Source organism: Copadichromis virginalis, linkage group LG11, assembly GCF_057382275.1.
Source record: "Copadichromis virginalis isolate Kocher_CV1m ecotype Utaka linkage group LG11, C_Virginalis_male_GT1.1, whole genome shotgun sequence".
Lineage (NCBI taxonomy): Eukaryota > Metazoa > Chordata > Actinopteri > Cichliformes > Cichlidae > Copadichromis > Copadichromis virginalis.
Genome location: NC_140628.1, coordinates 9,755,208 through 9,767,948, shown reverse-complemented (window position 1 = coordinate 9,767,948; position 12,741 = coordinate 9,755,208). Strand labels below are relative to the sequence as shown.

The window sequence follows — 12,741 nt, the reverse complement described above, 5'->3', positions numbered from 1 at the left end:
TAATACTTTTAAAGATGGTCAAATACTACAATTATAAGTTTTTGCTTTAAAATATTTTATTAAGACCCCTTATTAACTTAAATACACAAACTCGGTACCTATTGATCAATCTGACTTATTGCCTTTCAGTGCGAAAACATGCCGGAGAAGGCGATATAACTTAAAAATAAAGAATAACGATTTGATTACAAAAGTGATGTTTATTTAATTAAGACAAACTATAGAAGAAAATTATTTACAACACTGCAAGGTGTCCATTCAGAAACTGCTTTGAATTGATAATTCTTTAAAGCAGCGCTCCCCAACCCCCGGGCCACGGACCAGTACTGGGCCGCGAGAGGCTCGGGTGTGAAATTTATGGTTTTCAGGGTTTTTATTGTTAGCTGCTAATGAAGTTAGACAATTACACAGTGAATCCGCGTTTATTATTATAATTACGAAATACCGCAGTTTTTGTTTTGGTCGCATCATTTTATTTTGTTGTATTCATCCGCGGCCTTAAAGGCCGGTCTGTGAAAATATTGTCTGACATTAAACCGGTCCGTGGTGCAAAAAAGGTTGGGGACCACTGGTTTAAAGGACTCCACTGAACTCAAGCGTGACATAAACACAAAGCATGAAAAAGCATCTTTTCCAAAAGCTGTAAACAGTGATCGTCGTTCAACAAAACAAGCTTGGCTCAACAAATGAGGAGTGTGTGTTTGTCAGTATTTATTGAAAAACTTTGCAATAATTCAGTTTATCACACAGGCTCACAAAATGATTCACGAGTAAAACTGATAGTCACTCTTAAAATGTAAATACAAAATGCCAGAACACGTTATTGTTGTGGAACAAAACAAAATTGTAATCGGTACACTGTAACAGCCAAGAAAACATCTGCATGAAGTAGATTTTAATACTGAACCCACAGTGTCAATGTCCAATATGTTGTATTTACTTGTTAGTCAGTCAATCCATGCCTCATTAGTGGGAGCAGTACTGTGTCCCCCCCCACAGAGCACAGTGTATTTTCTCCAATTTGTAAAATGAGAAAGATGTAAGGCGGCAAGAATGTGACGGTTCAAAAGAATAGTGAATAATGTGCTCAAAAGCAAAACAAAATCCATCCAAGGAGCACTCTCTTTATGATTTTAGAAATTTTTACATCAAGTAAAGTTTCTAAAATCATAAACATGTATCCAACAGGCCTATTTCACAGCAGCCATTTGACTTAAAATAGCAGCTAAACAGACAGGAAGCTTTAATAATGTGTTTAGATTAGTGACACCTGTCTCTCCCTACTATCTGCTGTGGCTGCTGCGAAATAGGCATAATGCATAATCCCAGGGTGGCTTCTGGTTAAACTGAATTTGACACAGAGCACTCGTATCAAATTTGCACGTCTCTCTTTATCTACATGTCTTCTGTTCATTTTATACGAATTTAATTACAGAATACTAAAAGGAAGGTTAGTGGCTTTTAGCCGCAGGCGTTGTCTAAACCTGACAAACGGCTGACTAAACGATTAGAGCATAACCTTCCAAGTCACTTGAGTGTCTAAGTTTCCCAGGTGTGCAACAACATTTCATTACCTTTATTCAAAGCTGTCTTGATGCATGCTGAATCATCCAGGTAAGGAAATCCCAAAAAGTTGATTCAGTTCATCTGGACGTGATGTTTTCAGTGTGACATCCAAGTGACTTCTTCAGTCTCAGCTGCCTGCAGGTTTCCCCAACATATTAAACAGTACATTTGCATTTCCACAGCTGTTTTTAACTTGAACCTTTAACTGCTTAATAAACTTAAGAAAATGTACTTTGCATATTTGTCTTCTCTCATAAAATGAACCCAACGAAACCGGCATTGAGCTGAGACCCAAGAAGTCGCTTGGATTAGTGATGAAACATTTCTCCCACAGCTCTACGTCCAGATAAACATAATCTACTTTTGGGGATTTATCTAAAGCTGCATTTCCACCACAGGTTTCCCAAAGAATAAGGAACCTGCGCAGTAAATCAGGATGTTTTCCAGGGACCTGCAATATTTTAGAGTTTTGAGGAAATATTTAATATTTTGGGTGGCTGTAGCTCAGGTGGCAGAGCAGGTCAGCCACTAATCAGAAGGTCGGTGGTTCGATCCCAGGCTGCCTCCTGGCTGCATGCCAAATATCCTTGGGCAAGATACTAACCCCATGTTTGCCTACTGGTGGTGGTCAGAGGGCCCGGTGGCGCCTGTGTCCGGCAGCCTCGCCTCTGTCAGTGCGCCCCAGGGCAGCTGTGGCTAGAATGTAGCTTGCTATCGCCAGTGTGTAAATGTGTGTGTGAATGGGTGGATGACTAAATGTAGTGTAAAGCGCTTTGGGGTCCTTAAGGACTAGAAAAGCGCTATACAAATGCAGGCCATTTACCATTTACCCTAACAAAACATCCTTTCTAAGCGGTATTACTGTGAATGGGGCTTCGGTTCACGTCTGCAACTACTGCACTTCTCACTCACATCACAATATGCTGCAATACCTCACAAAATATGTTCAAGCTAACCTTTTGGATCCACTTTGTGATGACTGCATGTCTATTTAGTGACAAAGAATTGCGCGCTCACCTCCCTCATTTCACATTACAACATCAACATTTTAGTGTGCTCTACGCTGAAGTAGTGATCTGCAATATAGTGGCATGCCTAATTTGCCTAATCTTCACAGCTCTTTAAATCATGGTGGAAATGCAGACGACCAACAGTCTGAAGAAAGCTTTTTGTGCCTTGAAATTTCCTGGGACATTTGTGTGGAAATGTAGCTTAATACAGGATTACAAGGACCCCAGAGTGGAAAAACGTGATGGGCACAGAACGTCGATGGCCACTGAAATGTATTTTGATTTAAAATCATTACACCTGGCCTCTAGCGTGCTGCAAATAATGCTGATAAAGGTCTGAAATGGCTGCGTAGGAACTTCCACACACAGCACAGCTCACACCATCTGAAGGCTTTTCATTTGACATGCTGGCATTCTGAGTCACGTGTTTCTTCACAGTTCTTAAAGGGGTAATGGGTTTTCCAAGTCCATTTTTACCTACACTGTCACAACTGGCCTCTTTATCTTGCACTACGTTTGCCCTGCTGGGATGCTCAGAAGAATTACCCAAATCAGGATCCCGGCTTTGAACACAGGAAGTCACAATTGATTCTTGAAAAACCGGGTCTGGATATTTAGATAAGGGATCTGAGAGAGATTTAATTTCCTCAGAAGCCTGGCGTAATGTTTCTATGCCATTATTGGTGGGAGGGTTTAGCGTTTTCGTGTTTGACGGTGCATTGCGATCATCTACTGATAAATCAAAATCAGAGTCTTTGCGTATGTCTTGCGTTGAGGAATGGCAGAGCTGGTGACTAAACAGCATGTCTAGAGTTTTAAAGCTGCACCTGCAGCGCTCGCATTGATAAGGCAGAAACACTTTCTTGGGCCTGACTTGAACCCACTGGAACTCTGGGTGCTCACTCATGTGTTTTTTGTAAGGCTCTACAAACCGAAAACCTTGCCCGCACTGAGGACACGTGAAGCGGCCATCCCTGTGACGATGAATTCTCTGATGGTGCCACAACTTTTTCCAGCTTCCTAGTGTTTTACCACAGCAGGCACAGGTGTAGCTTTGACCTGGGGCGTGTGTGAGCATGTGGGCTCTGAGCCTGCCCATGTGTCTGAAGAGTCGCCCACAGTTTGGGCACAGATATCTCCTGGGATCTGATCTGTTGTCTACTTTGTTTAACTTTGACACTAGGTGTGAGAGACTGTGAGCTGGTATGACCGTGGACTGGAACGGTTTTTTCAAGTTGTTGGAGTGTTTCTTGCGGATGATCTGTGGCTGTTTCTTCTGTGTTTCACAGCTGGCAGCTGCCACCAGAGCTGAATTGTGCGCCGATGAGCACCTGAGCGCAGGCACTGTGTACTGAATTAACGACACAGTCTCCTCCTCCTTAATCGCAGAGCTGGAGGCAGTTTTTTCCACGCTGCACTGACTGCGATGGGCGTTGAATTCAGACAGCACACCGAACAGCTTGTCGCAGTACAAGCAGCGATAAAGCTTTGCGCCGGTGTGCTCTCGCATGTGGGTGTTGAACTCCTGCAAATGGTCAAAAACATTCTTGCAGATGTGGCATGTGTACGTTAGCGAAGGCTTTGGGCGTCTGTGTTCTTGCGCGTTGTCATCGCTTCCCAAAGGTCTACATGAGTGATTTTTTGCATTGCTGTAGTGAGTAAATGATTTTTCACAATGAGTGCAGTTGTAACGCTTCACAGACCAATGCGTGAGCTCGTGAACACGGAGGAAATAGGCCTGCCCGAAAGCTTTGCCGCAGATGTCGCACTTATAAGGCTTCTCTCCTGTGTGGACTCGGACGTGTCTTATGAGCGCCGATTGAAATGGGAATGATTTGCCACAGTACTGGCAGACTTTTTTCTCTCTTTTTTCCACTGCTCTTTGCAGCTCCCTGCTGCTTTCCTCTGCTGGTTCTCTGCTCTGTTCCTCAGCCTTGCTGTTCTTACACTCCTCGTTCAGCTCGTGTGCGTGCATTTCCATATGTGCAGCGTACTCAGAGCAAGAGAATTTAATCTTGCAATATGGGCACTTCTGATATATGTTGCTCTTTCTGTGGGTCTTGAGATGAAGATTTAAGTTAGAGTTTTTGCTAAAACCCTTGCCACACTCTGAACACTTGAACGGCCTCTCTCCTGTATGAATGCGCTGATGGATGACGAACTGAGACAGAAACTTAAAAGTACGACCACAGTAACCACATTTCAACAGGGTTTTACCCCCCTTTTTAGTATAGATGACATTTTCGCCAACATTGGCGTTAGCTTCCTTTTCCTCATCACTGCAGTTTGTTTTTGGTTGGGTGTCACTACCCGCTTCGTGGTTCTCTACAAGACGCTCTCTTGGTAATAAAACCTTGTTTACCATCCTCCTCCTCTTACCACCTCTCTTGCGTCGAAAAACAACATTTGGAACCTCAGATTTAACTAAGGGAGTGGTGCTGTGCTGGGAAGAATTGGGGCTATTTGACCTGGGCGCAGGTTTTAAATGCTCCAGCTCTAAATTCTCAGCTTTGACAGCAAACGGGGCCCCAATAGATGTCCGCATTTGCTCAGGGGGAGTCAGGGTATCTGTGCTAGAGGGCTTTGGCAGCTCTGCATCTGCTGGAGACTCTGAGAAGTCTGGTGTTTCTGATGGTGACTCCTCGCTGCCATTTATGTCCAATGATTGATTTACTTTAAGGTTATCAGTCTGAGTTGGGTTTGGCAAATCAGATTCTTTCAAGCTGTCTGAAGGAATAGCTTCAGGCTCAGGCTGGGAATTCACCTCTGCTTTTGGTAATGCAGTTTTGTCTTGTTGCTTCTCCTGCTCTAGTCCTTCCCCAGAATGCAGTGGGAGCTGATCATCCCTCACATCTGAATCAGTCTCATGTTTGTCAGTGTCCAACTGTTTTTCTGTCTCTGTGCTTTTTCCGCAGTCTATGTCAGTGCTCAACGTCAGCAAGGCCTCCTGGGATTCATCCAGCTTGGACACTTTTGCTGGAAGTTGCTGATCAATTTGCAACTTAGTCCTTCGTCTCTTCACACCTTTAGAGTTGGATGTACGAGTACTTTCTGTAGTCCCCGCTTCAGTTTGTTTTAGATCCTCCTTGTCCTTCTTGCTATGAGATTCTAACTTATCATCCTGCATCAAAGTAGGTTGCTCCACCCTACTCCTCAGTGTTCGTGCAGGACTGCTAAACTTATTAGCATGAGAACCAGGAGCAGCCATAGAAACCTGGTTTTGAAAAGCTGCCATTTCTGATTTTCTTGGCCTTCCTGGTCTTCTTTTTGGCAGCAAAGGAGCAGCGACTTGTACGTTGTTATCCAGGACAGGCTGAGGAGCGGGCATCTCATTATGAGCCGCACTATTTATTAACTTACTATCCACAGCGTAAGGCAAATCGTCACTGTTGTGGTTTTCCACACTTGCTGGCAAAGGTATGGTGGTGCTAACTTCCTTATGCTGAACAGCATCTGCAGCATCTGGACCTCTTTTGTCTTCAGTCGGGGCTGGTTTGATTTTACGGGGTCTCCCACGTTTCTTGTGGATGATCACGGGCTTCCCTTGGCTGTCTATTGCAGAGCTGCACACGCTAGCAGGAGTCAGAGATTTTGCTTCCACCTCTGCCTGCGAGGGCACTGCCTCACTGCGCTGACAGTTTCTCTCACCAGCGCTTTCAGAGCTGACATGAACATCAGACTCCCGGCTCCCAGGCTGTTTCAACGCCGTCCCTTTCATTTTATCTCCCCGCCTGGAGTCCACGTCTCCCTCACTGCATGTCTTACCTTCGGGTATCTGTGGAAGTAAAAAGAAGAGTGAACATGAATGAATTAATGATTTTATTTTTTGTTGCACAAATCATTTGGAAAAGCATGTTTATTAAAGGTGGAAAGAATAAACACATGAACATGAATCATTTGCACATTTCAAAAACTATAGAGCGATATTTGCACAAATATATCTACCAAAATTGGTTCAAACTGGAAAACTAAGCGTGCATATTCACATATGCACAGATGCATGACTTCATAACACATCACATCAGACTGCGGTCTTCATTAGTGCAGATTTAAATGACGCTGTATACTGTAATAAACAGCACAAGCTCATCCACTTGTCTTTCTTACTGGCTACCTGCTTGCAGTCCGAAGAGGCATGATTGGAACTGCGAGGTTGAGGTGCCACAGAAGTTAACTCAGAGACTGTATTTTGGTCACTGCTTCCTCTGCTGAAGGACATTTTACTCCCCATGTCAAGAGTCTGTGGATTAAACAGCGACAAGGAGGTTGTAAAACGAGCAGCGACGCGTAAAAGCAAAAACGCTTCGGGCTGGGGAGTAATTATTCCCAGGATGAAAAATAGAAAATTACTAATAAACTGCATGCCATGCCCATTTGTCGTGATAAGTTTAAAGTGGATGGTTGAACTGGGATCATCTCATGCACCCACTGACTATTTTTACAGATAGGGGTACCAAACTGCAAATTTATACTGGAGAAGTATAGTAAAGGCCATAACTGGATCACACACAGCCAGATTTAAGCTCAATAAGCATATGCTGCTTTGCAAAACTTCAAGTTTTCCCCAAAAAAGATGAGCAACCTTTTAAAATTATCTAAATCCGCTGGGAAAGAAGCAGAGTTTGCAACTGGTTTTACAGAGAACTGCTGAGTTTCATAACCTCAAGACTTGAAAATACACCTCTAAGGGGACTGACACCCTTTTCCCATTACATTTCCAGAGGTAAATCTAGAATTTCTTCTACAACAGTTATATAAAAGTTAGTCAGAAGCAGATGGACTTTGCCAATTTAAAAAAATAAAAACCATACAGCATCTTATAAATAATGATGTATCATTACACAACTGCTTACAAGCTATTTATCTTTAGGTATCTTTAGGTATCAATAGGTATCTTTAGCATCAATAACAATACTCTGTATGACAATATTTAAAGCTCATCATCTATCACCAACAGTTTAAAGCGACCGGACCCGCAGAAACATGCACACTATCCAGGCTCAAAGTAGATTCACTGCAGTTTGCAAAAGCACAGGGTATATGCATTAGATGTAACAGAAGAAATCCAGCCTAGCTTGACAAGATGTGCATGGTTGCTATTGTTATCCTGCCTTTCATCTCCACTGCAGGAACACTTCATCTGATGGAGACTTTGTGATGCTCACGAGCTGCTGACTCACATTTAAACCCCCTCTCAGACACAGCCGTGCCCCACTGGCTCACTTCTATAATGTTTTACAGCATTTACAGATTTAAAAAGAAACACGGCTACCAGTTATCATTCAAAGCTACCAAAGCCGTGACTAACAATGTGAGTTAGGCGTTATCGTGTGCTAGGCCACATCGCTAGCTCCGATAATTTGACATCACAGGCCACACGAACCTTAAGCATTAATCTCTACGCCTGCTCACACAACTTTCTTTACAGCAAGTAACGCATGTGTAGTTCATCTGTGGTGGGTGATAGTAAACACAAAGTGCTTGCCTGCGTGGGAGAGAGTCAGAACTGGTTTCTGCGTAGCCATGCGCTGACCGCCGCTCAAACTAGAACTAGCTAGCACTAGCTAACTCAAGCTGTGGCTACGAGGCATTTTGGACGCCCTTTTCTTACAGGGATGCACTGATCTAAGAGCTGAGCTGTTAATGTGGGCCTCGCTTTTTCTTCTTTTCTGAACAGTTTGCAGAAGTGAATCAGTCGGTATCCACACACAAAGCAATCTGAAAAAACTGTTAATTAAGCCGAGCGCACAGAGCGCGTAGTTAGAGTGCTGTGGGAAATTTCGGAACTCCTCATGGGGAAAACTTTAAAAATTGTAATCAGAACACGCGCACACAAAAACAGCAGATTTGTTCTGTTTGTCAATATGTGTGTGTTGCTGAGACAATTAGAAATGTTATAAACAAGAAGCGTGGAAGGCAAAAAGACATACATTCATTTAGCAATTAACAATAACGTGAGTATGCCCAACTCCTACTCGTTCTGCAGTTTTAAGTTTTCGCAGGGAGTCCGTGTCAGATGTGCAAGCATCAAGTATCTCAATGTACACCCAATATATATCCAGTTTGGCATATGTTATCTTAACACATAGGATTTAAATTGACGCTTCTATTACACACAGACAACAAGTGAACTCCGCATGAGCGCTTCTGCAGCATCTTTGATTTTAAGGTATGGATGTTACCTCATAATGAATGGACGCACTACGTCGCTTTGTTTGTGCTCTGAAACAGCTCCCTCTGCTGGAGAACCACTAATGACAATGAAACTGTCATCATTAGTTTGGTGGATACAAAAAACAGGCAATTTTAAGAGTGGAGGCACAAAACTTGATAAAAATTAAGAAAAAAAAAACAACCCCTAATACACTATTAATATACCTCATTTTCAGACAGTATCTTTAAAATATCTATAATGAATTATTTTTCACGTTTGTATGTATTTGATGTACTTTTGTGAAAGATTACCAGCGCTTTACAATGCAGTATTAAAATACGCAGGATCTGATATCCTCGTGTCGTTTCCACATCATCATAATAAATGTTGTTCCAGGTTCAACATTGCAAGTGACCAATCACATTGTTGTGACGTAATACTATAAAGTGTCGTGAACACAAAACACTGAGTTTGAAAATATACTTTAATACATTATATATTGTATTCTTAAAAGTCTCTACAAAGCTGGTATGAACACACTGGGCATTTTGGCCAATCCCCACAGCTTCACAACACATTCTGATCATACTAAAAACATAAAAACAGAGCAAAAACTATAATAGTGCCGGTTAGGGCACCAAACATGATTCAACCCCCACATACGTACATTTTTTTTTCATCTTCTGCAACCACCACAGAGGTACCACCTTCATACTTTTATAAATTCGAAATGCATTAACAAAAGAAATCGAGGTGAATTAAAGATGCATTTTTATTATCACTACTCTCTATATCTTAAAACAGTCTTGAGCAAACCAGGAAGCATCATGCTCCTGTGCAGTGAACTGAGCAGATTCCTTTCAACCAGGATGTCGCCATCTCTATGCGCTTGGTCCATATTTTACATGACATGCAGACTGGATGTGCCTCACTAGTTTTGTCAAGTCTTGATTGGTACAGATGACATTACTTGGTAAATCATCTCAGCAGGTTTGTCTGGTCCGCCTTCAACGATGTAACAGTCATCATCGCTATCTACTCCCGTGTTCCCGTTGACAGGCCCTTTTTCCAAGTTTACAGTCAGGATTTGGCTCTTCTTCACATTACCAGAAGATGGTATAATGCATTTCCTTTTGCCATTTACCTGAGCAGGAACTTGGCTTGCCGCTGGCATCATCTTTTTGAACTGCTGCATGCCACCTCGCACGTGTTGGGCCATAAACTCCCGTGCTTTGACACACTTGTGCCTCTGAAGGAGTTGAGCAGATTCAAAAGAAATATGACAGACTCGGCATGAGAAGCCACTTGATGCAGAAGACACCCCTGCAGAGTTTGTGGGCATCTTTAACTGCAAACTAGGATTTTGAGTCTGAGGCTTTGATGGAAAGGACACACCGATGTTGGATGCATTCTTAAACTGCAATAATGGAGTGACACGTACCCCCTGTTTGGTAATGAAAGGGACACTCTTAATTTTCAAGATGGAGGTAGGGGGCAGTTCACCAATATTCTGATTTGTCACCTGCAGAGAGGAAGTAGTCGGAAGACCCAGGGCGCTCAGAGTCTTTTCCCCACTTGTCACGTTCATAGTCTTGAAACCAAGTGGCTTTGCTGTGACTAGCCTGAATTTGGATGCGTTGTTTGATGAGTTACATACATGGTAGCGAGGCACAATCTTTTTGTTGGAGAGCAGCAGCCCACATCCTATGCAGCCCGAAATTTTGTCAGGAACATGAAAGTTGTGGTGGGAGATGAGTAAGGTCTTTGAGAAAAAACACTGCCCACACTTACCACAAGAGTATGGCTTTTGCTTGTTAAACTTGCGCACTGTTGGAAGCAACACAACTGGCTGATAAAGCGTCCAGACATCCACTGTCGGTGCGCCAACATCTGCGAAAATATTCTGCATGTCTGTTGTTGAGGATGCGGGGTTTGGGAGCACAGATGCTTGTGACATTGATGGGTACAACTCAGGCACTTGTGAAATTTTTGCAGGCTGCACGCAAAGCTGCGGCACACACACCGACGCACTGGGTACCTGCAGCACAGGAGTCACTGGCAAAGAAACTGGGGGTGCACTGGCCTTTGTCCAAGCATTGGTCATTTTAGGCGTATTCCAGATTACCTCACCCTTCTGTATCCTTTTAAGTTTCTCCTCCTCCTCTATGCGCTTCTCTATCCTGCGGTTCCGTATGGTTTTGTGATCAAGCACTTGGTGCCCGGGCTCGTGCATAGTGCTGTGCTCCTGCATGTGCTTGTACTCAGTAAACTCGGTCCCGCAGGAGCAGATGAAACTCGCGGATGAACACATATGCTCCTCCAGGCATTTCCTGTTTGCAAATATCTGCTCACAGCTGAAGCAAAACTGCCCTCCATTCATCAGGTCTGTGACCAAGTTGTAATCCAGGGTGCTTTGCCTTCCTGTCTCCATCCTCACACTGAGCATTAGTGTGTTCACTGCTAACGGGGAGCACGCTGGTCCTGGTAGAAGAAGCAGGTTTGAGAATAAATATGAATCACAAGCAGTGTACGGAACATCACCTTTACCTTCTTTTTATATGTTTAAAATGCATTTGCTGTTCGCCTATAAAGGAAAGTCCAAACTTCTGCACAATTACTAGCAAATCACTACAACTTTAAAAGGAAAACCAAATTATTAGGCGGTGAATTATTCACAAAAATGCACTGTACACTTGAGACATCTGGAGGGTAAAGCACCTTAGCTAGCAACACTGTAAAATTAATAACGGCTTTTTTTTTATCTAACGCGCGCTTCCTTTGCTACATGCCTAGCATGCTAGCGTTAGCCTCTGCTACATCACATACAACATCATTAGCTCATTCCAACATGAAAACGAAACCGCTGCCATCCCAATAGTAAGGCACTACCTTGGAAAAGCTGCAAACTGTTTGTCTGGTGTCGTTTTGCGAGACATTAACAAATGGGCTGAGTCGCCGGTATGTAGCACAAATAGGTAGCAGTTAGCCTGTAACCACACCGAACAAACAAGAGGGAAGAAGGGGAAAAAAGAAGAGAAATCCTCATCTTCTTCTCTTAAACATCACACGCTGTTATGTTGCACTAGCGCCACCAACTGGGAATCTTAACGCATTCACCGAGTATAACAATAAAAATCAGGAAAATCAGAAAATCCCCCAAAACATAACAAAACAAAACAAACAAACAAAACCAGCAATAAAGTTTTAGATACCCTATCTTTATTCAATTTACAGAACAAACCGAAAGGGTGTAGGCTGATGCTAAAACACCTCAAGAAAATCAATTCAACTACAACTCACCTCACCTTTTAATCAAGACAAAAAGAAGAAAAACAAAGAAATAATAGATCACTGATGTCAAATTTACAACTACAGATGAACTCTTTAAATCTAAAGCATCTTCGCAGTAAACAGTTATCACAGTACTGAATAATTTTGTCTGGGAAGCCTATTAATTTCTTCTTAAATGGTGCCATATTTGGTGATTTAGCAGTAGAGCTGAGCACGTGGGCTGTGCCTGTGAAAAACTTGCCAAATCTACCAATACGAAACAGCTTCTGGATATTAAGTGGTAATTATCTCTTGTAGGCTTTGTCCATAATTTGAATCATGCTGAAAACTACTAATCTATCATACTTTGTTTATTTCAATGTATTTATTGAATATATATATTGGATTTGTTGACTCACTGTAGGGTTTGATAGTTGTTATTCATATGGTTTCAAAATAATTATTTCTTTATTAGGTTTTATTTATATAAGTAAAAAGTTAGAAGTTTGTCTCAAGTTTCCAAACACATCTACACATTAAATTATATATGGAACTATATGAGAATAATCTAAATACACAGTGAATTTATTTGTATATGAGGTCTTCAACTTTGACCATACTGAACTAGATTTGGACATTTAGGTTTAGATACAATTTCTATACAATTTACAATTTCATTTTACATAAACTAAGTTCTTAGTTATTGCCTGAAGAACTTTGACAAATAGTTTGATAAAGAGA

At 42.2% G+C, this 12,741-nt stretch overlaps 2 protein-coding genes across 3 annotated transcripts; both read right to left on the bottom strand.

Annotated features, from left to right (window-relative positions):
• Window positions 1-180: 180 nt before the first annotated feature.
• Window positions 181-6,813, bottom strand: LOC146698069 (uncharacterized). The gene is made up of 2 exons (XM_085473047.1): window positions 6,691-6,813; window positions 181-6,351 (listed from the first exon to the last, which is right to left on the bottom strand). Exons 1-2 carry the CDS (start codon window positions 6,805-6,807, stop codon window positions 2,869-2,871), a joined length of 3,600 nt encoding a protein of 1,199 aa, XP_085329173.1. The 5' UTR covers window positions 6,808-6,813; the 3' UTR covers window positions 181-2,868.
• A 2,382-nt stretch (window positions 6,814-9,195) lies between these two features.
• LOC146698068 (uncharacterized) lies at window positions 9,196-12,230 on the bottom strand. 2 transcript variants are annotated; one of them, XM_085473046.1, is made up of 2 exons: window positions 12,036-12,230; window positions 9,196-11,211 (listed from the first exon to the last, which is right to left on the bottom strand). In XM_085473046.1, the coding sequence occupies exon 2, from the start codon at window positions 11,174-11,176 to the stop codon at window positions 9,671-9,673; it is 1,506 nt and encodes a 501-aa protein (XP_085329172.1). In that variant the 5' UTR covers window positions 11,177-11,211; window positions 12,036-12,230; the 3' UTR covers window positions 9,196-9,670. The 2 variants fall into 2 exon arrangements, with proteins under 2 accessions (XP_085329172.1, XP_085329171.1); XM_085473045.1 differs by lacking the exon at window positions 12,036-12,230 and adding an exon at window positions 11,620-11,946.
• Between the last annotated feature and the right edge of the window lie 511 nt (window positions 12,231-12,741).